Raw genomic sequence first — 26,219 nt, 5'->3', positions numbered from 1 at the left:
AGCGGCGCCGGGTCACCTCACCTCGTAATCTCGGTGACGTCACTCCGTGCCTCAACCCGTACGTCATCTGTCCGTCCTTTCTTCCTCGATGGCCACGTGGCACGAAATATTGCCATATGATCGATTGATTCCAATAGTGTCGTCACGGCGTTGCCAGCCAACCCCTTTTTATTTTGGGCGGGCTCCCTCCCTCGAGACTTTTACCCATTTCTGTACCCACTCTTCGCCCCATCTTCGAGGAAGCTATCTGCACTCCCTTTCGCCCCAAGCAAACGTCTCGAATCCTGCCGTTATATATCGACCGTGTCTCCCTTGTTGGATCTCTCCATCCTGCAACCAGATATGGGGAGGCCGAGCGTCCACCAGAAGAGCCCCGAGCAAGCCAAGGCCAAGGCGACGAAGAAGAAGAAGCCCATCAAGGTGGTGTACATCTCCAACCCCATGAGGGTCACCACGAGCGCCGCCCAGTTCCGGGGCCTCGTGCAGAAGCTCACCGGCCGGGACTCCAACGTCGCCGACATGGCCATCGCTTGCTCGCCGACAGGTGGACCCTCCGCGGACTGTGAGGGCATGACGCCGCGAGATCTGAGCTCGGGCTCGGGTGCGCTCGGTCCGTGTAAGGGCGCGGTGGCGACGCCGTTTGAGATGTTGGATGACGGCTTCTCCGCGCAGATGTTAGAGGACTTGTCGGGGTTCCCACCGTGGCCGTCGCTGTGTTGTGAGTCTTCGGTGGGTGGATTCTGGAGACTCGGTCAAGTGTGAGGAACAATGGAAGGATTGAGTATACCTTGTTGGTCACAGTCATGTCCAAATATACTCTTCTTATTTCATCTTTTCCAACTGATCCTCGACTTCTTTCTCTGAATCTCTGTCTGTATCTCAATAATATGGTTTGATTTGGCTGCACTGTCGAAGAGAGAGTATAACAAAGGATTACTGATGAGGGGATGGATGGAAATCACGATAAGGAATAGGCTTCCGATAACAAAGAGTTGGAGAGACATTAGCTGTCTGCAACTGGAAGTTACTTTGATGCATGCATCCAACAACGAGAGAATCCAGCGCAAAAATGATGCTACAAGCTTTAGCCTGATCCATCCTTGTTGAAACCGGAAGGATTTGGAGGACTGTGCTGTGAGTTTGTAGTGAATGATTGATGGTTACTCACCAAACAAAAGCGTAAGAAGATCTTTGAGATGAACAGCCTTCCGGAAGAAGACGGAAACCATGAATGCTTGAAAGCAATGTTTGACCGGAGAGTCTCCCAGCTCTGGGCAGTATGTAATAGCATTCATGGAGCTTCGTGAGAGGCGGACGAGTGCTCATGCCACACAACCTGATGCAGTACATGTATGCATACAATTGCTTTTACTATAGGGAAGCCTGGTTCATATTGTAGACATTTCAGTACGTGTACCCTATTATGGTTCAGCATGAAGATAAGAAAACTTGTTAACCTTAAATAAATGATACAGTAAATTTATTTGAAGCTAAGATAAACAAATAGAAGATGCAGAAAAACATGAAAAAGAGGGGCGGCTGATGAGAAGGGAGAAGAAGAAGAGAAAAAACAGGAGAGGATGCATGGAAAGAAAATGACGACCGAAGGAGAGAAAGCGATCAGATGAGAAAAGTCCTTCTCTTCCTTAATAAACAGATTGGCGTAAATATCTTCTAAAAATAAATTAAGGATATTTAAATAATCTTAATTAAATTATAAAATTAGCTATACTCAAATCAAGAGGATTATATATATCTATATATATATATATATATATATATATATATATATATTATGAATACTCATTATTAGACTTTTTTTCTCGGCTATTTCTTGTGTATACAGTAATTCTCCATCGAATACAACAAAAATATAGTGCAGGGTTTTTAATGGGCCAAAAAGTGGTTCAAGGCCTGTTATCATCAAGTGGGCATTGTCCGACCGCTTGATCTTCATCAGACGGTTCCATACTTGCCTAAAGATTATGATGTTTCATCGGATGGGACGTTGATGATGTTGATCGTAACTCGATCTTGGGCCGTCGTTTACACGATCAGACGGTGGCAACCAAACTCGATGAAGGGGTGGTTCTGTGAGGATAAGATCGTCATTTTAATGGTTCTTTGGATATTTTCGTAAAAACGTGAGAGATGACGGGCGTTACGAAGCCGTCGACGTGCGGTCGGCCCCTGCGGGCCCTACAAAAGAGGGCGGCCCCGCATTCGTCCGATGGCCGGGGCATAAAGCGCTCGCCATCTCTCGTTCGCGTGACCTCTCCTCCACCTCCTCGCCTCGTTGCTACCGATCTCATTCTTCGGATCGCCCTGGTGCTCGATCCCGATCCCGATCCTACTGGGAGTAATGGCGGAGCAGCTCACCGACGAGCAGATCTCCGAGTTCAAGGAGGCCTTCAGCTTGTTCGACAAGGATGGGGATGGTCTGGTCTCCATCTTTCGCTTCCCATTTTTCTCTGTTTTGCTTCGATTCCAAATGTCTTGCTGCCGGACACTGTGGTGGTTCTGCTTCTCGTTGGAGCAGGATCTCGTTGGGTTTTGTTCATCTGATCCACTATCTCTTTTTGTCTCTTTTCCCTTTCATTGTCATCTTAGGGTTCCATGGGGGTTCTAAAAGATATTAGATGGATTAAGTTGTTTTATGGATTCAACTTCTTAGATTGAGATTGATGCGCATTTTGGGGCCTAGAAAAAGCTCTTTTATCCCCTTTTAATTGGTATATAATATGATATGGTAGTTTTGCCACAGTAGTTGTCCATGCAGCGGTTAGTGCTGATTTTGATTACAGATATCAGTTCAGAATGGTAGGGTGTGAAGTTTTTGGCTGCAATCTCCTCCCACCTCGTTTGTGATTGCTTGTAAGTGAGGTAATATTGTGGATTTTCTCCATTTCCACAACATTGAGTTCTTGGGTAAATGCGAAAGCCTTTATGCCTACTGTCGTCATTTAGATCTTCATGTACCGGCGATGCTAGACAAGACAAGCAAAGTGTGAATGCACGAGGCTCCCGCCAATGTGGGGACTGGGGAGGGTCAATTCATCTGCTTTGAATTGACATATTGATGTAACATTCGCTTTTCTGAAAGAGAAATTGATGATAGAATTAATCTTAATCTATATACCCTAATATTATTGGTGATGTATTGATATTGACATCAGGAAACATGAGTTTCAACTCCTCTGGACTTCTTTCTGGATCAGAAGTTTTATTCTCAAAGTAGGGACTAATTGAAGGTAGTAAGAGAGGGTTCACAATCTGTTCATCATGGTTGTATGGTTAACTGTCCATGTGAGATAATACACGTATGCATTATTTCTGCTACCAAGTAGGGAGGATAAAGAAAAGGGCATGTGATATGGAGAAAAAAGAACACTTTTATTCCTTCTGCATTCTATATTTTGATCAGATAGAGTTTAACTGCATAATTCATTAACTAGTAGTAGTCTGGCATGCCTTCCATGAATTCTTTTGATGTACCATCAATCTCAATCATACTTCATTATGAGGTTGCATGCATCGAAGAAGTTGGTTGATGAGAAATTATTATCTACCATCGTCGATGAGGGAGGTAATAATGAGTCGGACAAAGTGCGAGTAAGTTTGCCTAGTAAAATGATAATTTATATATCTAGTTAAATGTGTATGATGCAGTTCCACAGTTTAGGTAGTTTGTTTCTTACACAAGAAACCCATTGCAATTATTTTACATCCTGATAATTTTGTTGTCTGTGTTAAGAAGTTCAACTGCTTTTAACTTTGTAACCATTCTTTAGAGATCTTAATTAATCACTTGCAGTTTAAAAATGATATATCTTCAGTACTATCCAAAATCACAGCAATCTTGTCTTCTAGATGTCACATGTTTATTTATTTGATATTGTGCCCTTGTATTTCAATAGGTTGCATCACCACTAAGGAGCTCGGGACTGTGATGCGCTCTTTGGGTCAGAACCCCACGGAAGCAGAACTACAGGACATGATAAATGAGGTCGATGCAGATGGTAATGGAACGATCGACTTTCCTGAGTTTCTCAATTTAATGGCTCGTAAGATGAAGGACACCGACTCTGAGGAGGAGCTGAAGGAGGCCTTCCGTGTTTTCGACAAAGACCAGAATGGTTTCATCTCCGCAGCGGAGTTGCGTCATGTCATGACCAACCTTGGCGAGAAGCTGACAGATGAGGAAGTTGATGAGATGATCCGTGAAGCTGATGTCGATGGAGATGGTCAGATCAACTATGAGGAATTTGTCAAAGTCATGATGGCAAAATGAGTCTCTCCAGGATATAAAATAAAACGCATAACCTCCACCTGCAGTTATTTAAAGTAACTGTTCTTACATGTTTGAAAGAAACATTTTTTTGATCATGCACTTCTATCTTGTGCATGGGCATTTTGTTGAACTGGGTTTTCTGATTATTCAAATCAGCCCTGTCTGCTTTTATTTTCAGAATGCTAAGTGTTTTGCTTGAATCAAATATGTAAACCATTCTTTCCACTCTTTGATGTTTACTCTTGCAGATTTGGAATGAGGAAAATAGCATTTGCTTGTTCAATTTCTTATGCATCTCTTTTTCGGTTAGTACCAAATTGTGAACATAGAACATGCAATTTTGTTTCCTATATTTAATATTTGAAGGTTAGCTCAAAAAGTTCCTTTATTTCATCTTCTAAATCTGTCATTTCCTTGGCTGTTTAAATGAGGTTATGATGATTAATCTGTATGAATCTCCATTTTGGGTGACTCAGCTCACAGTTCCATTATTCCAACCTCATTCCTTTTGCTCCTGTCATGACCACTGTGACAAAACTACGAGTGTGCGAGTTATATGCATCATCATCATCATTCTCAAATTTATGTTGGAAGTGTCTTACAAGACATTGCCAAACTAATGCCTGTTCCTTTTCTCTCTTCTTTGACTTGTGACTCAATTTTAGTCAAAACCTATTTTCTTCGACATGATGTATGTGGTCTTGGCGAAGTGATGAATGAGACCCAAGATGCAATTGGGTGCCATCATCCATGGAGTATAAGACCAAACACCTTCATTTACTATTATTTTAGGATTTGGGGTATGGTTGATGCGGACAAAAAAAATAGTCGGATTAAATTCGAATACAGTACATATTTACGGTTCAATATTATTTACATTCTTAATGTTAAATGGCGATTGCAACGTGTTGAATTTTTCTGAGAATCGGATCTATATCCAACTAATTTAAAATCAGAATTGATTACTTCTAATCAGATTTAAGATTAATTTGAATAAAAAATTAATGTTCTTATCCCATTCCACAATCTTAAGATAAAACTACATGTGGTAATGTATCATTTGATGAATGAAAATTTTCGAATCAGCTTAACTCGATTTGAATTGTGTAGACAAGAAATCTAATGTGATTGATAAGGTGACTTGAATGTTTCTCGAGAGTCTGTATAAAGATCAATGTAGCCCCTCCAACACTAACATTAGTGATTAAAGAGTAACTGACCTCGATTATTGTCTAAGATAATATTTTATAGCAAGTTTATCGAGAGAAATATTTCATGTAACATCATTTTAAGAATATTATTCCAAGTGTCATCTTGGATTGACATAAATATTGATTAGATCCTTTCATCTCACTTTTTTGATTAAACTATCATGTGTTATCTATTTCATAATTATAAATTTGATTAGGGGTATATCCAAAAAAAAAACTAATAAACTACCATTCGCATCGAGGCTCATGATAGCATATATCGCACACAATCCATCGACAAAGTCACGACGAACATGATCACCATCCATGGAGATATTGATGATGGGATCCACTTGTGGACCCGATGGAAGACCAATGATGGTTAAGACCAAACACTTACGGGCGTGAATTTAATCGTTAAAAAATCCTATGCTGAATATTCCAAAACATAATTCTTGATGAATTTTTTTTTTTATTTTGTTATTCCAAAAAGATCAAAATTTTTTATTTAAGCATGTGGGGAGTTTTTAGCTATTGATCATTTTTTACTATTGATAAATTTTTAAAATAATAAAATATTTTTTTTACTATTTATAATATTTTTGTTATTAATTTTATTTTTTTATCTTTGTCATTGTTGCTAATATTTACATTCATTTGTAAATAAATAATATAAAAATATTTAAAAGTAATAGAAAAATAGAAATAGTAATCTATGGTACTGAATTTCTAGTGGTGTCATCTCCACTATTTTGACTTTTAAACCAAGCATTCTTACAATAAAAATGTTATGAAAATAAAAATTATAGGATGTATTAAAACCGGTGATAAAAGAATTTGGTGTGAAAATTTATCGGTCCTCGTTGAATCGATCATTCTAATTTTCTATTTGGGGATATTCTAATTTTGTAATTTTAGATGTTCCCGTTGGGTATACTTGTAACTTTATGTGACATCACGTGTCGCTGACACGCGACCGCACTACGGTGGCGAAAGGGAGCGACATACAATAACGGATGGTGAGAGCACATCTACTGATGCGGAAGAGAGTACCGACCGACTCCTCGTCCGATTCCATTACTCTCTCTTTTTCTCTTCTCCCGTGTCTGCGAAGGCTGGTCTTCTGAGGGATGGACGCGTGCACGCCGTCTCAGCGCTGCCAGGGGCGGCGGTAGTCGCGGAACCGGGACTGTAACAGTGGAGAGAAGGCAAAAAGGAGCGATTGTTTCATCACCTAGGCGCCTAAAGTTGCCTCCTTTGATGCTCTGTGCTCAGTTTCTGTTCTGGTGGATCTCTGCGTCGTTTCCACTCGGTTTCGGTCGCTTGTTTCTTTTCTTCTCTTCCTATTGCCTTTGTAGCTTCACTGGAGTTTTTGGTGGACTGGCGGCTGCGGGTTTCGGAGGTTGGCTATGTCGTCGGTGCAGAGGGAGAGGAAGACGGCGCTTGTATTAGGCATTAGTCGAGAAAGAATCACCTTTTGTTGATTCTGATCTCGAACAAGCTTCGGTTCGTCGTCCAAGTATCGCTTGCTTTTGTGGTTATTGTTGTCGCGTGTGAGAAAAAAGAATCAATTTTTGGGCGGTTTCGCTCATCATCTTGCCGTTGGTGGAGAAAGACGCCGAATCGGCGTTCACTCTGTACATCCTCGGGAGAGTGTGCTGCGTTCGTTTTGATTCGGCCTTCGGTTTCACTTTCGGTGACGAGCTGAAGCGCGCAAAGACGAAATTTTGGCGTCGGATCTTCTCGTCCTCTTTGTCTGGGCGCAAAGACGAAATGGGGGAGTTCACTTTCGTTTTGATTGCATGATTTCTCATTCATCTTTAATCGATAAGCTTCATCTCTCTGAGACGGTATGCTGTTCTGAGTAATTCTTCTGCTCATACTTTCCAAATACAGAACGAAAAAGATCATTTTTCTTCCCTTTTCATTTGGAACCATTCTTTGAATGTGATTGTGTAGTATCTTTTGGTAGGTACTCAGGACACCATTCTTCTGTTCTTAGCAAGCACGATGCCTGATTCAAAATTTCTGTTCTGTATGTGAATCAGCTTCTAAATCATTTTATTGCGTGCTGCTTTGTAAATGCTTGTATTTATGTTGACACATGTTCTTCTTGAACACGTTTCCAGTGATCTATATAACTAAGAGAAAGGCAATTAGTATCACATACGCCCTTGTGAAAGACGACTTGGTAACCACTCCACTAAATGCATCAAATATCTTCCTATTTGTTGAGCAGATCCTTTCCTTGATGGATATGCTTTCCATGATTTCTTACATTGAATTTATTGCATGCTTGTTGAATGTAATAATGGAGATGGAAAATACGTCTGTTGGTTGTTCTTGTTGTATATTTCTTCTTCCGTATATCCTGCACACTAATTGTCTTTTGGGTTCCGAACTTGTGAGACACAGTGCATGTTTTCTAATGCTTTGGTGCTGCATCTGTTCCTATCCAGGGAATACAAACTTGCGTTCTTGTGCTGCTTGTGATGATGGGGGTGCTATTAGTTGAAGACATGGTGTGTCCTGGTGGCTCAAATTATGTGCAGGGTGAGAGGAATGTTGGTTACGGTGGCTTCCACCAGGTTTCAGCGGGCGAACACATAATGGGAGAGGGAGATCCGGTTGACCTGCCACCAGAACAATTTGCTGAGGCTGGTGATGAACATAGTGATGATGATATTGATATAGAAGAACTTGAATGGCGCATGTGGAGAGACCAGCTGCGGCTGAAACGCTTGAAGGAGAAGCAACAGAGCAAGAACAAGGTGCAGACTGATGCAGCAAGACAGCAGTCACAGAAACAGGCCTGCCAGAAGAAGATGTCTCAGGCACAAGATGGGATTCTCAAGTACATGCTGAAGATGATGGAGGTGTGCAAGGCTCAGGGCTTCGTCTATGGTATAATTCCGGAGAAGGGCAAGCCCGTCAGTGGTGCTTCCGATAACCTCAGAGGTTGGTGGAAAGACAAGGTCAGGTTTGATCAGAACGGGCCTGCTGCTATAGCCAAGTACCAGGTTGATAATGCTGTACCTGGATCTAACAGTGATGTCAACACGGAGACTGTGGGTCCTCATTCATTGATGGAGCTTCAGGACACAACGTTGGGTTCTCTCTTGTCTGCTCTTATGCAGCACTGTGATCCACCACAGCGGCGGTTTCCCCTTGAGAAAGGAATCCCGCCCCCATGGTGGCCTACTGGGAGAGAGGAGTGGTGGCGCAAACTGGACATCCCTATGGAACATGGCCTACCGCCGTACAAGAAGCCACATGATCTGAAGAAGTCTTGGAAGGTTGCGGTCTTGATGGTGGTAATCAAGCACATGTCTCCTGACATTGAGAGGATCCGTAGGCTTGTTCGGCAGTCCAAGTGCCTCCAAGACAAGATGACTGCCAAGGAGAGCACAACATGGCTTGCTGTCATCAAGCAGGAGGAGGACATGTACATGAAGCTGCACACAGATGCATGCGCACCCCAATCCGCTGGCCGTGGTGTCTCAGGAGCCATCTCCTTCGACAACAACAGCAGCGAGTATGATCACACAGGCATTTACAAAGTTAAAGGTGAGGGTGTGGCAAACTACAAGCTGGCTCGTGCTGCTAATGCCTTTAATTTAAGAGCTTGTACAGGGGATGTGATGCTTATTAGATCTGCTCCGATGAAGGGAGAGAAAGATGTAGGGTTCATTCAGAAAAGAACTTCCAGGGAGTCTGAACTGATGATGAACCAGCGGATCTATACCTGCGATAATGCGCTATGCCCACACAACGATTTCCGCAATGGATTTCTTGACAGGAATGCCAGGAACAGTCACCGTTCTGTCTGTAAGTATCATAACACTCTTCCTACAGGTATTGGGATGATGAGCAATGGCTTCCAGGTGCTTGGCAACAAGCCTTCAGTTAATCCAGTCAAGATATCTGAACTCGGTATTCCTTCTGATGGGCAAAAATTGATTAATGAGTTAACGAACTTCTATGATATCAGTATCAATGCTAGTAAGAACTCCAGCTCAGGAGATGTGACCATGTTGGAAGGATCAAATTCTCTTCAGATGGAAGACAGCTTCTTTGATCGCAGTCTATTCGAAGAGGTCAGTGGTGTGGTAGAGCGATCGCTGCCAATCGAACAAGAACCAAGTGGCCATCCCATTGAAGCTAGTGGGGGTATCAGGATTAGGTCTGGCTTCAACATGCTTGGAATGGATTACTCTGATGCCTTGCATGGGGGAACAAAGCAAGATGGATTTAGCTGGTTCTGCTGAAATGAAATGGTGGAGACACCATGTTTGATCATTTCCTTAAAATGGTGGAGTCGCGGCAACAGCAGCAGATTAGATTTCCGAGAATAAAAAGAACCTTGAATTTGGCTTAGGGTGGTCTTCCCTTATCTCGATATGTAAATTTTTTTCCTTGTTATATATATTGGATAGATATTTATATGTGGAGTGCGCTACTCAAGACTTGGTTGCATGTATAGAATGTGCAGTTTGTATTAGTTTTGAGAACTCATGAATGGATACTTTGATGTTTAGACTGTCATGTCGCTTTTAAACTTGCTCTTTTTCAGATATTTATGGCTTAGTAACTTGTAGTCATATTAGCTTTTGCAAATTTCTCCTCCTTGCAGATCGTCGATGGACGTAATTGTTTGTGTTGTTGTTCCATGAACTGCTCTGCTCCACGGTTGAGCAATTTATCGATGAATCTTGGGTTTGTAATTCTTTGTTTATCGAACTAATAATTTGCTGTTATTTTTCCTTTTGTTGGGGCTGGTTGTCTGTGTATCATAGCGAATTTCGATTTGTCACCGGTCTTTCTTTGCTCGGAGGATTTTGTTCTCTCTTTGCAGTGAAGTATTTCTGTTGGATTTCTGCAAATGAGAAAATCTGGTGTAAAGTCTTGGAAATGTGATATATTTTCAGCTCTTGAACTGGTAATGCAGGTGTTCTTCAAGTTCTTACAACCTCACTTCCAGGTCTTGCAAGGACAAGTTAGGCAGAGAAAGAGTGAAGTTTCTTTGGAGGATCTAACAATTCTTGCCAACTTCGACAATTTCCTGTTCACAGACAGGTAATTTCCTCTCTTTTTGTTGGTGCTGTCTTACTCATCCTACTTGCACGCTTGTGACTCTTCAAATGATTCTCTGCACTACGAGGTCGAGAAGGCGACTCAACCCCCTCTCTCTTCACATGCGCTCATCGAATTCTTCTCTTTTATGTTGTTAGAAAATGAATATTTGATGAAGAGGTTAATAGTCTTATCGAGGTATCGATTTCAGACATCAGACTCACGCGTACAAGTATATGACACGACGATATAAAGAAGAGTGACAAGGAGAAGAGTGATAAGAAGAAGATGATCAAAAAGAAAAGAAGGGAGAGAAGTACTAACTCACAAGTGAAAGAGAGGCAAAGGGTATAGTATTAGGTTTTTACTTTTCAAGATTAAAAATAAAAAAAATGAGTCAGAGATAAATCCATTTACGACGATATAAAGAAAAGTGATAAGGAGAAGACGATCAAGAAGAAAATAAGAGGGAGGAGTACTAACTCATATATGAAAGAGAGGCAAAGGGTATGATATTAGGTTTTTATTTCTTAAGATTAAAAATAAAAAAAACGAGCTAGAGATAAATTCATCTCTTTACGACGATATAAAGAAGAGTGACGAAAGGATATGGTATTAGGTTTTCACTTTTCGAGATTAAAAATAAAAAAAACCTTTTGAAATTAGATGATCCACGTGTCATCATCTCATTCGCCTCTCTTTCAGATTAGATCATGTTAAATGATATCAGAACCTATCTATTCATAAAAGAATTATTTGTAGATGAAGAAGCTAGAGACATCTCAGGACATCAAAGACATGATGGATCTCATACATATGTTGTTAGTCTCCCATTTAATCTGATATCAGAAGTGGGAGATGATATGTTAGATGAGTTATTACCATTATTAACCTGCGAACATTTGGGGTTTAGTGGTTCAAGTTAGTAGTCGTCTATTCCGTCATCTACACTGTCAACTCAATGCATTGCGTCATCATCATCATCAGACTCGGAGGCAGTAACTGGTCTTCCTGTCCACGACGAGCTTTCAACAGAATCCAAGCGCTCCGCTAGGACTTCCGGCATGCCTGCTTCATCATCTTGGTCGCAGTTGCAGATACCCAGATGCTTTAGGTTTGGAAACGCACCACGTTCGAGGTGAGAGAGTAGCAACTTGTCGTCCACGTTCATCGTCAGCCGGTTCACAGATGGAAACGTCGATGGTAGTGCTTCTAGTTTAGGGCAGTTCATCAGTACCAGCTCCGTGAGACGAGGAAGGAAATCTTCCCCCTCCGTGCCTGACCACTCCTCCAAATCCGACATGAAAACCAGTCGCAGTTTCTCCAGTGCAGGGAACGCGCACCCGCCGCCGGACAACTCTGATCCCAAACGCTTCACAGCAGGAAGCGTTTCGAGGCAGAGGACCCTGAGACAGGGTAGCTGCCCTAACCGTGGAAGGCACTCGACACGGGGGAATCTGCTCAGATTCAGCTCCTTTAGACAGGAGAGCCTCTCCAACGCCGGCAACTTCTCACATCGAGTAAACAAGTCCAGTGAAAGCTCCACCAGATTCGGAATCGAGCAATCCATCATCCACCCCGGCAGCACCTTGCCAACGTAACCCTCGATCCGCAGGACCTCCAGGTCTGGCTGCGGTCGGAGGCTTCCTAGCGCATCTTCCACCAGCTCGGTGTGCTCCTCACCAATGGCCGCGACATCATTCCGGTCTTCTTGTTGGAACCAAGAGGTCAGATCCCACTTTAGTTTCAGCGAACGCAGGCCCGGCTTCTCCCTCAGATTGGCCTCGCCGGCTTCCGTAGCACTCCTTAGATTCTGAAGATTCCCGATATACAATTCACCTTCGAGATTTAGGGTGCCGAGCTCTTCAAGACCTCCTTCGCCATCTCCATCACCGAGCAGGTACGTCGGCAGCATCCGCAGCTGACGCAACTGTCCTAACCCCGCGGGCATGCAGGTCAGACCATAACAACCACGTATGTCAAGGTGTGTGAGGCTTCTCATGCTCTGTGCGTTCTTCGGAAGCTCATGCAGCCAGTAACAGTCTCTAAGTTTCAGCAGCTGTAGGTTTGAGAGGGAACTCAACGATTCCGGCAGCGTGGTGATGCAAGCCCTGGAAACATCCAAGTTCCGCAGGTTGCCCATGCGACCGATGCAATCCGGTAAAGAAGAAAGGCGTCGGCAGAGACAGAGATCCAAGGTCACCAGATTTACCAGCTCGCCGATCGATTCGGGCAATGCTTCGAGTCCTGTACAACTCCGCAGTTTCAGGATCTGCAGGTTGTGGAGACGCCCGATGGCCGGAGGAAGTGTTCGGAGGTCGGTTCGTGACAGGTCGAGGTACCGCAGATGATCGAGATTTTGTACTGCAGCAGGCAGTGCTTTCATGGGAAAGCTATCCAAATGTAGTGCTCGCAGGGGTTTCATGGTGGAGAATATGGCAAGGAGAACTCTCTCATCTTCGTCTTGCTCCTCTGCACTTCGTCCGTAAACATTCTTCCCGTCGAGCACCCTCACACCATACTCCGCAAAAATGCCTTCGGTCACGATCACATACAAAGCTCTCAGCTTCCGCAGATGGCCAAGCGTCTCTGCAACCGATGGCGTCCGTCCATCGAAGAGTAGAGACGCGTAGCGCGAACCTGGGGAGGTGGCTGTGCTGCCGCAGACGTCCACGATCGAGCATTCGTCGCCGGCGACAAACCGAGCGAGGTCGTGGACGACGTCGTGCATTTTGACCAGGCTCACAGCACCATGCGCTTCCTCTTGACCGATCTCGAGAAGGGATCTGGACAGCAACTGATCCACGTAGTGAGATCCCACATCCTCCAGGTCCGCCAGGCCTCCTGCAACCCACAGCTGAGCCAGTGTCTCGATCCGCATCGTTTTGCCTTTTGGGATCATCGCGCAGTACGCAAAGCATTGTTTCAGACGCGGTGGCAGATGACTGTAGCTCAGCATCAAAGCAGGTAGAATCTGGTCGTCGTCAACGTCGGCGGAGGGTCTCCAAATCTCGTTGTCCCGGATCGCCACCCAATGGCTCACCTCTCGCTTGAACCGCATCATGCTCCCCAAAGCCTTGGCTGCCAACGGCATGCCTCCACATCGCCTCACGATCTCCTTGCCGACGGCCACCAAGCTGGGGTTCCTCGCGCTGCTGCCCGACTCGAACGCCCTTCTCTCGAACAACAACCAGCAGTCGTCGTCGGAGAGACCGGCGAGGAAGTGCACGTCGTCCGCGTTCATCACGGACGCGACTCGCCGGCTTCGTGTCGTCACCACAACCTTACTTCCCTTGGCTCCATTGTTCAGCAGAATCCTCAGTCTATCCCACAGTTCATAGTCCTCGTTCCAGACGTCATCCAACACCAGCAGAAACCTCCTACCTCTGATCTGTTCCACGAGCTCCCGCTGCATCGGGTCCATGTCCGGGAGGGTGAACTCCTTTTTGCTCAGGGATTCTATGATCGATCTCATGAGACTTTTGCTGTCGAACTTATCAGAAACGTAGACCCACATCCTCTTCTCGAAGTGCTGACGCACCCCCTCATCATTGTACACTAGCTGAGCGAGAGTGGTCTTGCCGAGACCACCCAGCCCAACAATTGCAATGACTCCGAGATTGTTATTATGTTCTTCATTAGAGTCGCCGAGAAGGAAGTCGATGATTTGCTCCTTGTCTTGCTGTCGACCGTAGACTTGGGATTCATCCACCAAAGAGCCTGTTTGCTCTCTTACGCCACTGCTCGGCTCACTGTCTTTGGCGGTTCCCTCCCTGAGGTGGAATGTGGCTCGCTCCTCCGCGATGGCGTCTAATCTCTTCCTCATCTTCTTCACCTTGCGAGTTATCTCATGCCGAACTCGAATTGATTTGGGCGTGAGAGGCAATCCACGCACCTTTCCTTTGGTCAGGGCCTTGACTGCGGTCTCATCCAACAGATCGTCCAAGTCGTAGGCGACATCCTTCAGCTCCCGCAGCCAAACTCTGAGGGATTTCTCCTTCACCTGCCGTGCTTCTGCGTCCTCGAGCACGTCTTGGATTGCGGCGAGGGTGCTCTCCAGCCGCTTGAGTTCCTCGCCCACACCCTTCAGCAACCCCAGCTCGTTCAACACTTTGGCTCCCAGCTTGTCGGACACAAACCTCACGATGCTGCTGGCAACCACCTCTGCCATGGCTCCGCTCCGTGGACGGGGAAGAATTGGAACTCAGCTCTTGCTTTGCTTGCTGGCCGATTGATCAGAATCGCCACATCAAGGGAAGAAGGGGAAAGCGTCGGTGGAGTGGAACTTTCTCGGAAACATGTCCGCCCACCACGCTTTGCCATCCATGCATGAGACGACCACACACACCTTGACGATGGACGATGGACGATGGACGATGGGGTCCGTTGCTTTGCTTTCCTCTGAAAAGTTAGTCGGTTCGACGAAGGTGTAAAGATGCTTCCCTTGTCACTGTTGGTAGTGGGAATTCGCGCATTGCCGACCTCTGTGCTCTTCTTCTTTTGACTTGGGGGCATTCTTCTTCAGCTCAGCAAGAGAAGAGTTGCAGTGGAGTTGCTTAGAACTTACGCAAAGACCCCAAGGAAAAGATGTCCGTCCTGCTTGGGGAGAGCTGCCTTGGAACATCTTCTCTAAAGTGTGTCCATCGTTCCACGTAAAGGAGCAAGCAGGCAGGAAGCTTTTCTACTCACATTACAATTTTAGGCTGCTTTACCGACAAATTTCTTGGACATCTTAGCAGCAAGAGACCATCAGCGCAACAGGAGAACAGAAAGCAATCAGATGCATTCGGACTGCCATATCTTACAACAAAACTAGAACTAAAAATCCATGAAGACAATAAAGGTGCATCAAGTTGTAAACAATTTGACCTGAATGACTTCTATTGGAACTGATGTATGGAACAGAATGCCCATCGAAGAGAAAGAAACATGACGAAAGGTCCAATTGTTAAGAAAAAGAAAAAGAAAAAGAAAAAGATGTATCAAGGTGTCTCTAGAGATAAATAAGAACGACCAAATTGAGGATGCATGTAAGAAGAGCAAGTATCAAAAGTGATGAGGGCAATAACGGCGATGGGATGCGGGTTAACGTCAGCTGCGCCCGAATGACGCCTCGCGCCTCGATTGACCTGACAGCGCTTGGCCAAAACAGATCGGGACGTCGACCGAGACACATTAACATCCTACGCGAGCCCGGTCCTTCACGCCACGCCAATACCGGTGTCAAATGTTACCAGGAGTACGATCCTGCTCCCTGCAAGCGGGCACATCAGGCAACGGTAACCTTCCCTATAAAAACCCTCGCGCTCAGAAAGAAGTGGAGGAAGGAGGAGAAGGAGGAAGAGGAAAAAACGAAGACAAAAACCCCCTGTGACTATCAACTAACTTGATCGTCGGAGGGGTTGGGTCGAGCCTCCCGACCTGACCTGTGTGCAAGGATGAAGACGGAGCGCCTCCCACCATGCGACCAGGCGAGGAGTTCCCTTCCGAAGGAAACAACTGTCTCGTCGCGATCGGACCATCGCAGTCGGTCACCTCAGCGGTCTCAAGGGTCGCTCAGGAAGATCCCCAATCATTCGGACCCGAACCCAACCATGTTGGCCCCGAGACCATGGTTTAAAGTTGTTGACACCAACAAAAAATGTGTTTTTATTTTCTGACGTAGCAAGGTAAATGTGGCGAGAATGAACAGTACTAGTAGGTAAATATGGAGTCATAAAGAGAAGATCATTCTGCCAAGATAAACCTGACATAATTTTTGTACATATTATCCTTATATAATTACCATGGTTAATGAACCTTCATATTCTAATAAATGTTACAAGAAATCTTTTTCTTTCATTGAGTTGAACGATTAGGCAGAACACTTCCACCCATCTCTTACAGAATTTACCGTAAGAGCGAGAAAAGGGAATTTACCGTAGAGCGAAACGTAGGGCGTAATCCACCAAAAGGAAGGTTCTAATTCTAACCAAGAAAGAGAACTGAACGAATCTCTAATCAAGAAAGACATGCATCAGGAGAGGGCGAGAAAGAAACCAAACTAGAGGCGTGCGAGCTCGTGGTAGCCATTCGACCGCGACACCGTCAGAGCTAGGCGTCGAAGGCAGGTGTGCGTGCATGGTACTTGAAGGGCGGCGGGTGCCGCTGGGAAGCGCTCCTCGCGAAGCCTTGAGCCATTCAGGTGACGGCGTTGAAGTAGGGGAGGGAAAGGAAAGCCACTCTCATTGGTGGACGACGACGCGGGTCCCACGGTAGACGAAGCGGGTCCCACGGTCGACGGGCGGACCCGCAACGGCGGTTGGTTTCTCAGTTGATAGTTAGAAATCCACAATAATATTTTTTTTGACAAAATCATCATATATCAATGCCACCATCACATTCATGACTCTAAAAATCATCATAATTTATTTTAATTCAATCAGTAAAACAATTCAAATTTTTAAAAATAATATTATTTCAAGCATGGCACAAATATCATTTAAAAAAAATTATTAATTAAAAAATACTTATCAATTCCAACATAAAATTGATACTTAAGTACAAATGAATAAAGAGTATTATATAAATAATTTTAATTAAATATTAGATGAAATGGAAATGAATATAGTGACATGTTTGATATCATAATAAAGATTTTATTTGGGTTATGAAAAACCAAAAATTGAACTGTTATAAACTCCCCCCTTGTTGAAACCCAAGTGTCATTCTTCCATTTGATATAATCTTTATTGCTTTGTACAGAGTTCACCCCCTCAAACTCCAGCAGTCGGTAGCTTTCTTCTTCCTCTGTTTCCTCCTATGGCTATACCTGTCATGAGATCCTCCTTGAAAGGAAAACCAAATCTCTGCACGTAGCTACATTTATGAAACATCCTGCCAAGCCCCATAATGGTGCCTCTTCGATTCAATCGCACCTTCACCATGCCATTCTCACAGTCGAGTCAAACAAGTAACCAATCATGACATTGCCACTTATTTGCACAGTTAGCATGCCCGCCCTCTAAGCTAGAGAGAGAGAGAGAGAGAGAGAGAGAGAGTCCCCTTCTGGTGACCTCTGAAGGGGATGCAGGTCCAAATCACTACTCACAAAGCATTTCCTGTGCTTCTTCCTCAAGATCGCTGCTCACCGTTCTCTTTCCCAAGGTTTTTTCGCTTCTTCTCAGTAAGAAGCTCTTCAGCACCACCATGATTACTGTAAGGCGCTGCAAGGTGAGGAGTTGGGCCGTGCTTCAGAAACTCTGAGCACCCAACAGCCTTTAAAGCGGGAGGTAAACAACAACAATAATAACAACACAAAAGACCACACTGCTTGTCGATTCCTACAGATCTGAGCAAAGCATAGAGCAGTGCTAAGGTTGAAGAACATCATAGGATGGATGAAGTCTTTTATGATTCTTTTTTCTACACGTAGTCTCGGTACATATATAGGATGAAGCATCATCTCATTTCGTTTGATCTACAGGTTGAGATCAGAGCTTGCGGGTTATTGACAACCTTGAGAAGGATAGACAACGCAGGATCAAAGTTCTTCCGCAACATGCTTTGTGGCTGCTACATTAATGGACAGAAACTACGTCACCTTCACCTCTACCTCTCTTTCTTTGGGTGTTGGAACCCTTATCTTGCTCCCACGCCTAGGAAATCAAAAAAGGGCAACTCAGTGTTCTTCCTTCCATGATCTGTTTTACCGTGAGGCAAGCTCATGTGGTAAGCTGGTGGCTCAGCTGCTGCCGAGGCCCTTGGAGTTGAACAGGTGCAGCCGGACTGACCAAACCCAGGAACCAGCATCAGCATAGGATTGACATGAGGGAGAAAGCCACCACCAGAATTACCCAACTTGTCACAGAATCCGTCGTTTGCCGACACCAGCCTTTCATCAGATCCTACAATGAGACGATTATCCATTGACCAACACCATGAGATGGGAAAAAGGGGAGGCAATGGTTGATGTTGACAGCTGAAAATTCATGTGGAGCAGAGCTGCAGAGCAAGGGTTTCTTTCGGAGGAATATGGAGAAAAGATCATACCATTGAGCATGCCATTGGAAGGACCAGTGCTGCTGGTGAAGGAACCGAGGGAAAGGTCTGCGCGAGCGGAAGCACACTCATCTCTGGTGCTGGTGATGGTCGACTCACCACTGCATGCAACGTTGGGGAGGGAGTGCTGAGATGGGGGAGAGTGGGCGGAGCAAAGGAATGGCTTCCGCCGCCTCCTGTAAGCACAACTGCACTGCTCCCTCTGCTTCCTGGCCATGGTCACATGCCAATGGTTCTTGACCGCATTGTCGGTCCTGCCAGGGAAGATTCTGGCGATCAGCGCCCATCTGTTGCCGTAAAGCCTGTGGGCAACCAACAGCCTCTCCTCTTCTTCCTCACTGAATGCCTTCTTGTTGATCCTTGGATCCAGCTGGTTGAACCACCTCAGCCGGCAGCTCTTCCCTGCCCAGAACCAGTTCCGGTAACAGCAACAAACAAGGCACAGAGGATTCAGTAAGCATTCGATAGATTCTTTCTTTCTTGTTCCCGACTACCTACCTGTTCTTCCTGCTAGCTTCTCAGCGATCAGGTTCCAGTGTCGAGGGCCATGTTGGGAGACGAGCTCCTTGAGCTTGGCGTCCTCGGCTGGCCTCCAGTGGCCCCTAGCACAGAGCTTGTGCTGTCGTTCGCCATCTTCTTCCACCTTGCCGTGGTTCTCATGCTCCCCTGTCAAGCCATGAACAAATGGAGGTGCTACCGGAGCGAAGAATCCCATGTCACCTGTGAGCTTGAGTTATTTTCTCTCTGTCTCCAAGAACCGAGGCTCAAGAGATGCAGAAGAAATACAAGAACAGTGGTGGTGGAATAGCTTTAGAGAAGGACCATCACAGAGCCAACGTCCTTGGGTGGAAGAAAACCACACGACTCTCTCTCTCTCTCTCTCTCTCTCAGAGTTGCAGAGGAGAAGCGTTCGTGTGGATCCAGGAATTCGAGGCACCTTCTCCCCCACACTCTACTCCTTTAAATGTGCTGAAAGCTGCATACTCCGCGGCTGCTGCTTTGACCTCTCTACCTTCTCTGGAGGACCTACCCTGACTTCCATCTGTTGTCCTCCCTTGCACCACCCTCCATGCTCATCGTCTCTTCATCTCTCTGCAGCCAAAAAACACAAGGCAATATAAGGACGAATAAACGCAATATATTTGTTCTAACTCAGTAATTAATAATATATTAACATCTTTATTTTGAGTTGCATATGCATTCTAAACATGACGGAGCAGCGGTAGCGTTCACTCTACTGCTCGTGCCGTATACGTCGTACGTGTCCTCCGCTTCTTCCCCTTTCTCTATCAAATGTAGACACGTGCGCATACATACTCCGTACGCGCACGCTGAATGATGGAAAGCACGACAATCAAAGCGAGGCCGCAGCCGATCCGCACAAATTACACACGCGCTATGGAACAGTGTTAGCCTCCTTTTTCTTTTTTACCCTAATAATTGTAATAATAATATTATTATATTGTTATTAGGCGGCTGCCGAGTAAGTGTTTGTGTGTTGAGATTCGTGTTAGGCTCCCAAACTCTTTGCCTTGTCGTACGTAGATCAGTTGCCTGCACACATCTTAAAACCAAATATATATATATGACTTTTACCCATAAAGAAAAGAAAAGGAATTTGCTTTGAGTGAAGACTTAAGTCACGACTAGAGTTAAGTAAGATGGTACAGAAGAAAGAATGAAGAGGTGAAGGTGATGAGCCAACTTAGATTGTCTTCTCCACTTTACCCCACACCTTCTCGCAAGTACTTAAGCTGCATATTGCTCACCATGATCTGTAGTAGTCAGCTTGAAAAGCTAGCTCTAAAGCAAGTGTCGAAAACCCATGTCCAGCTTTGCAACACTTCAAACTTAGTGGGAGGTGAATCCAATCACATGGATCCATTGCTCAACTTTGTTGAATCCCATGCCACATCTTGGAACTCTCCTGTCATCTCTCTCTCTCTCTCTCTCTCTCTCTTCAAGCACAATGATGAGGCACGCGTGCATTCATGGCAGCCATTGTTGAACCACAGCAACCTGCACTCATCTCTCAGGTCAGGCCATCACAACTCCTCAGCTCCAACAGAAGATCTCTCGATAAGATCCAAAAAGGAAAAGAAAGACCATGCAAACAGCTTCTTCGTCTGGATTATTAGCTTCAGCAAAGGTATCTGGTTTCCAAAGACCCAACCCACCACATCTTCTACCACAACAAATGTGCAGGCAACGCTTCTTCCTTCTCCTTCCTACCAGTCTTCACTTTCCCTTCTTTGTTACTTCAAGAGGTCAGACACCACCTATGGTTATCAGAATCACCTCTCCACAATAAATTGGAGGGTTTTACATTGTTGCACTGTTTGAAGACAGTTTTCATTTATATATTACATTATATATATTTATATCACATATACTTCCTTTTAGCCTCCACCTTTGAAACATGGAAAATTCCAAGCCACAAGGAGACAAGGTATATAAAGGCATTCATACCATGCGTGCCCACTTGCGAACAAGTCTTGCTCTACCCACTACAACATGATTTCCTTTGTTGGATCTTCCCATTTATCTATCTATCCATAAACGACATAACATGACAAGCGATCATTGATGTACGGGACCCAATATAAGGCGAGTAAGTCATCGTGCTAACTAAGTCGCTTGGCCGGATCGCGTACTCGTGATAGGGATTTTAGGATTCCATATCTTGGAGGAGGCAGAGTTCAGGATTTTCTCGTCACGAAAGACGGTACAACTCATCGTCGGAGGAGAAGGTGTTCCGCGTTTAGACCGTGACAGGTGAGCGACACACCTTGGATTATTGCATGTTTTTGTTCTTTTCCTTCACACAGCGCGTTGGTGGCCGGATGGATGGTGATGGGAGTGATGATGATGACTCCCTCCATCGTGCCCTAGGCATCTTATGTAGGGTTAGGTTCGATGGATCTTTGTCCAGTTTCAGCCGTGATTGATGCTGATGACCTGTTTGAAGAATTGTCTCGTACTGGAAATCAGCGAAGAAGAAGAAGAAGAAGAAGAAGAAGAAGAAGAAGAAGAAGAAGATGTCGCTTATGCGAACGCCAAGTGACATGCCTCATGCATTCATGTAACTTCTTGCGGGGCTTTCATCATCAGCAATAGAATTCTATGTTGGAAGTCCAAAGGGCTGTTAGTAGCATAGGATTGTGAATGAGAAGATTGTAATTTTTGACAGCAAGGTGTGATCTATGTTGGATTGGAGAATCCATAGAGAAAATCTTGAGTCTCCATGGTACCAATCCCTAATTCCCAAAATTAGTAATCTTGTCATGATTAGAGAAATCAAAATACCAAAGTATATTTCAAATGATATTATTATTGTTGATGTTCAGAAAAAAAAGAAATATTGAAGTATGTTTATGAATTATTAAACATTTATCATTTGGACAATATTAAAACCTTTTCACAACATGCAACCACTTGTTTCTCAGCAGCTGACACTGTTTCATATTACTCTGAGCAAAATCTAATTACAACCAACTGTTATGAAATTTAGAAGTGTCAGCTATACCACAGGAGGAGGAAAAACCAGGCCAACAAGTGTTAGAAATTTTATTTTCCTACACAGAAAAAAAAAAAACAAGAACAATTTCATGTCATAAGAGTTGACATGCAAGCTGTTCACTAACTAATGAGAAATCAGCAAAGAAGATATTAGGATTTATATGCGACATAAGATCTCGGTCAAGTAATTATAACTCGAATAGTTTCAGTTGTAATCAACTTTCATTATTTTGGCACAAAATTGAGAACATCATATTTACAACTCCTAACAAATGAATGAATCACTATGTCAGGGCCTTGGGGTATTAATTATCAAACTCCAAAATTTGAATAGACATGAAAGGTATGAAATACTAATAGAACTGATCCAATGATATAGCAAAGATAAAGCACATATTTTGATCAGCCATCAATCCAAACAGAAGTTCGAGTTGCCTGTACAAGTTCATAAAATTAGGACAATAGAGGTAATGCCACTGAGCACAGGTAAAAAACTTTCCACAGACTATGATAATTAAAGAAAACACACTTCAAACAACTACAGACAACCATTAGAATACTGTCGACCAAAAGATATCGGAGCATTTCCATGACCTCAGCCGATAACAATAGTCTTTGAGTAACTGAAAGAAGAGATGTAAGACTATTGGACAACAAAGTTATCGATGTGCAGTGAAAATCAATGATATTGCCTTTATTTGTATAAATTTCAAGGAAGCATCCAACAACGCAGCCAAGAACCATATAAAAGCAAAAGTTCTTTTTCCGTATTAGAACAAGGATGCCATTTGAAGATTAAGAATTTTCAGTTCCGATACTATGTTTATGTTCACCTTTTTCAACTTGATCCTCATATCATGGTAAACTAATTCTGTCAGGAGATGACGAACTCTCTGAAGTAAAACTTATAAACAAGAATTGTGTTCCTCTTGAATCTACAACACGAATTCTTCAACAATTTTAGATATGTTAAACAAGCTTGGCCCTTTCCCCTGCTAGCTTTGTAACAATTTCAGATCCTGGTTTTAAGGCCACCAGCCAAGTGAGCTCCCAAATCACATGGCACGCATCATACAGAGTCATTTCCACACGACTTCAGAGAGAGCTCTTTATGTGCTCTCCTGAAAGCAATGAGAACGAGATACTGCAGCCGGGTTTTCGTGCAATAGCTGTGCGCCATCCAATTTTTTAGCCTTGTGTTCAGACTTGAACTGGAAGATACTGCCCATTTCAGGCTTGATACCAAGGGTAGCCCATATGGAACTCTTGGAAGCCTCTTCTGGATCATCCATCCTAAGGGTTTTAGGGACCCATAAAGGCTTCTTCATATTATTCTCTCCCTGTATACTAGAATCTCTGGAATGCTTACCCAAAGTTGGAGAGCCATTTCCTGAACATCCACTATCGCTCGTAGAGGGTGATGGTGATATGCAACCATTAGATCCAGCACATGGTACATTCCATGTTCCATTTGGCAAAATGGAATAGCCCAGAAATGGAGCCGGCATGAAAGAGAAAGGTAGTGTTGATGCACAAAAAGGAGAAGCTGCCATCAATGCTCTGGGACTCCATGAAACCGAACTTGAATTGTCATTCTCCACTGTGCAAGAATATTCAGATGAGCATCTACCAGCTTCCATGGCAGCAACACTGTTCCATGCCAGACTCCATGGGTGAGCCCATGGAACCCCAGGATAATACTGCAAATGAGGCAGAGGTGCTAGTCCATTACAGTAAACTCGCATGCCACTTGATCGCACATGAACTGCTTTTTCAGCAGACACATTTTTGACAAAATTGGAGGCTGTTGCAAAAGATGAACAGGAGGGTTCCTCTCTTTTATATCCACATATCATTGAGTCAGAAGCAGCATTGTTTCCTTGCTCCCTGATATTAAATGCACAGGTCACAGACTCGTAAAGAGGATCTTCTTGATCAGATTTAAGGATGGTCCCTTTTCTTATCAAAGGTTGTGAAGCGGTAGAAGACGCACATGGAAGAGGCCGATGATGAATAGATTTAAGAGCATCTGACTGAAAACTCTGAAATCCATCTGACAAAATCACTACATTATGATATGGTGAATTGGAATGCTTACTTTTACGCCTACCAGCACCCACAGGAACATTCCTCATTGTTCCCCCAGCAGTCCAATATCTCTGGCAATTCTTACAAAAGTGTCTAGGTTGATTAAAGTTGTAGTTGTTGTAATAGCAGAATTTGGTTTCCATACTATTACAGCGAGGACATGGTAGAATTTTGTCTGGCTTCTTGAGGACCTTCTCTGGTACAGAGCCATCAGCCTCACTCTTTGCTGCTTCTTTTTCAGCTTCAACGGATGTTTTATGGTCATCTTCATTGCCACTGGTCAAACCAGATAAACTAATTGGGTCACCTTCATTCTCTTCTTCAGCTGATATAGAAGAATCATTGTTGACTTCCATATTTGTTACTCCCTTTGATGAATTCTGAAATATAAGACCAAAACAAGATAATTAAACACTTGTCATGCATTACAGGTTAGAAGCATAATCCAGTTAATGCATCAATGTTAAAAGTTTAAACTACAATGAAAAGTAAACACTCCTAAATGACAAATATTACCCCTTATACAGTACAATTTCTTGTCTGATAGACTGGGAATGTATCCACTTTTTTCTCGAATTACGTTTTTAGTTCCAATCAAGAATGGAATAAGGAAAGAACTGCTTGGAATGGAAAGGAGATCCTGGATGCACTCATCAGCTGCGGTGAGTTAACTGATATTAGTAGAAAAACCTAAGAAGACTTTATTAGGAATAGTTGAAGAGATTGGATGGTTACTATTAAAAAAAGTGATCTGTCACTCAACAAAGCTAAATGGTGGGAAAAGATCCATGCAGTCAACCTCAAATAGTTGGGACCTTTACAGACAATCTATTTGCTACATGGCTTCTTGCTACAGTTAAATTCTCTTGCCTTGCAAATTTAGACTTCTTCTTTACATGAATAGAATTCTACGAATGTTTTCCCTTTTGCTAGATAATATGAATTTAAGAATCATATGCATTCCTCTTATCCCCCTTTCGCATGCACATGACTGATCATTTTCGTTATTCTACTTTGTTGGACCCCTCTGCAGAGTATGACATGGATCTGCACAGTACAATTTATATGGAATTGTTTCATTACTTTTTCTTTCTTGATTTCGCAAAACTGATTGCTGATCCACCTGTATTAACTGAGATCCAAGAAACCCCCTAAAAAGGAATAAATCATCAAGAATAACCAAAGACTCGATTTTTTCCACCTGCTGGAGATTTCGGGAAAAAGAAGATCAAAGTATTCAGCAGAACAAAACAACGTCATCTTTTTACTTTCCTCATAACATCAACTATTATAATCACTCAATGAGCAAAAGAAATTAAGATGAACGAAACAGAAAGCTCAAACCACATTAAGTTGCTATGCCATGTAATTCTGGACAATGATGTCAGCAATATATTTGAAGTCACACCATCCATGAAATTTCCGAGTAAGAGAAGTCCAGAGTGTGATGCAAGGTCGTCAATCTTCTCATGTAACATCAGTAAGCTTACTCAACAAAATGAATCCAAATTACTTGTAGCTGTAAAAGGAGAAAAAATCACCCATACGGCAAAACAAGCGAAAAAAGATACGACCTTTCGCCGACCCCGACAAGATTCATAGAGGAAATACTAGGAAAAACGAAGAGCACGGATCGAGAAAAGAGGAGAGGTGGGCTTCTCTTCTCACCTGCTGCGTCTTCGCCTCCGCTTCCTCGACATCGGGCTCCTCATCAGCCGCCGCGGCCATGGGGATGGTGGTCCCGAATAGCTTGATGGCGGGGTCCCCAGGCTCGGACATGTTCTCTGCGCCGTCCGATCGATTTCCGAGAGGGAATCGAAGAGCATCTCCGCCTTCTCCTCGCTGTTTTGCGCGAGAGAGAAGTAGCAATTTATTGTCTGTTTGTTTCAAGAACGGGGGGTTTTTATTGCCGATTTCCATCGGAAGGAAGGAGGAGGGGGGAGACCGGGAGTAGCGGGTGACCGAGTGCCAGGTAAGCGTCGGAGTCAACGACGGGAGGCATTCCGAGCCACTAATTC

The 26,219-nt window shown here is 43.9% G+C and overlaps 6 protein-coding genes across 8 annotated transcripts; 3 read left to right on the top strand and 3 right to left on the bottom strand.

Annotated features, from left to right (window-relative positions):
• The first annotated feature begins 202 nt into the window (after positions 1-202).
• Positions 203-906, top strand: LOC135653424 (sigma factor binding protein 1, chloroplastic-like). Its single transcript, XM_065175388.1, has one exon. It carries the CDS (start codon positions 343-345, stop codon positions 760-762), a length of 420 nt encoding a protein of 139 aa, XP_065031460.1. The 5' UTR covers positions 203-342; the 3' UTR covers positions 763-906.
• Positions 907-2,227: 1,321 nt separating this feature from the next.
• LOC135652739 (calmodulin) lies at positions 2,228-4,574 on the top strand. The gene is made up of 2 exons (XM_065173938.1): positions 2,228-2,438; positions 3,918-4,574. Exons 1-2 carry the CDS (start codon positions 2,363-2,365, stop codon positions 4,289-4,291), a joined length of 450 nt encoding a protein of 149 aa, XP_065030010.1. The 5' UTR covers positions 2,228-2,362; the 3' UTR covers positions 4,292-4,574.
• A 1,952-nt stretch (positions 4,575-6,526) lies between these two features.
• Positions 6,527-10,026, top strand: LOC135652080 (protein ETHYLENE-INSENSITIVE 3-like 1a). 2 transcript variants are annotated; one of them, XM_065172735.1, is made up of 4 exons: positions 6,527-7,331; positions 7,454-7,516; positions 7,611-7,672; positions 7,941-10,026. In XM_065172735.1, the coding sequence occupies exons 2-4, from the start codon at positions 7,492-7,494 to the stop codon at positions 9,747-9,749; spliced, it is 1,896 nt and encodes a 631-aa protein (XP_065028807.1). In that variant the 5' UTR covers positions 6,527-7,331; positions 7,454-7,491; the 3' UTR covers positions 9,750-10,026. The 2 variants fall into 2 exon arrangements, with proteins under 2 accessions (XP_065028807.1, XP_065028808.1); XM_065172736.1 differs by lacking the exons at positions 7,454-7,516; positions 7,611-7,672.
• A 1,266-nt stretch (positions 10,027-11,292) lies between these two features.
• On the bottom strand, positions 11,293-14,939 carry LOC103972665 (putative disease resistance protein RGA1). The gene has a single exon (XM_009387009.3). The coding sequence runs from the start codon at positions 14,723-14,725 to the stop codon at positions 11,513-11,515; it is 3,213 nt and encodes a 1,070-aa protein (XP_009385284.2). The 5' UTR covers positions 14,726-14,939; the 3' UTR covers positions 11,293-11,512.
• Positions 14,940-17,912: 2,973 nt separating this feature from the next.
• Positions 17,913-19,711, bottom strand: LOC103972372 (transcription factor CSA). Of its 2 annotated transcripts, none has more exons than XM_018820080.2 (3): positions 19,093-19,711; positions 18,598-18,996; positions 17,913-18,440 (listed from the first exon to the last, which is right to left on the bottom strand). In XM_018820080.2, exons 1-3 carry the CDS (start codon positions 19,307-19,309, stop codon positions 18,175-18,177), a joined length of 882 nt encoding a protein of 293 aa, XP_018675625.2. In that variant the 5' UTR covers positions 19,310-19,711; the 3' UTR covers positions 17,913-18,174. The 2 variants fall into 2 exon arrangements, with proteins under 2 accessions (XP_018675625.2, XP_009384963.2); XM_009386688.3 differs by having other exon boundaries at positions 18,586-18,996; positions 19,093-19,707.
• A 2,889-nt stretch (positions 19,712-22,600) lies between these two features.
• LOC135652662 (cyclic dof factor 3-like) lies at positions 22,601-26,087 on the bottom strand. Its single transcript, XM_065173763.1, has 2 exons — positions 25,870-26,087; positions 22,601-24,581 (listed from the first exon to the last, which is right to left on the bottom strand). Exons 1-2 carry the CDS (start codon positions 25,978-25,980, stop codon positions 23,223-23,225), a joined length of 1,470 nt encoding a protein of 489 aa, XP_065029835.1. The 5' UTR covers positions 25,981-26,087; the 3' UTR covers positions 22,601-23,222.
• Between the last annotated feature and the right edge of the window lie 132 nt (positions 26,088-26,219).

Source organism: Musa acuminata, chromosome BXJ3-11 (genome assembly GCF_036884655.1).
Source record: "Musa acuminata AAA Group cultivar baxijiao chromosome BXJ3-11, Cavendish_Baxijiao_AAA, whole genome shotgun sequence".
Lineage (NCBI taxonomy): Eukaryota > Viridiplantae > Streptophyta > Magnoliopsida > Zingiberales > Musaceae > Musa > Musa acuminata.
Note: the sequence above shows the minus strand (reverse complement) of the source record. Positions and strands in the feature narration are given on the sequence as shown.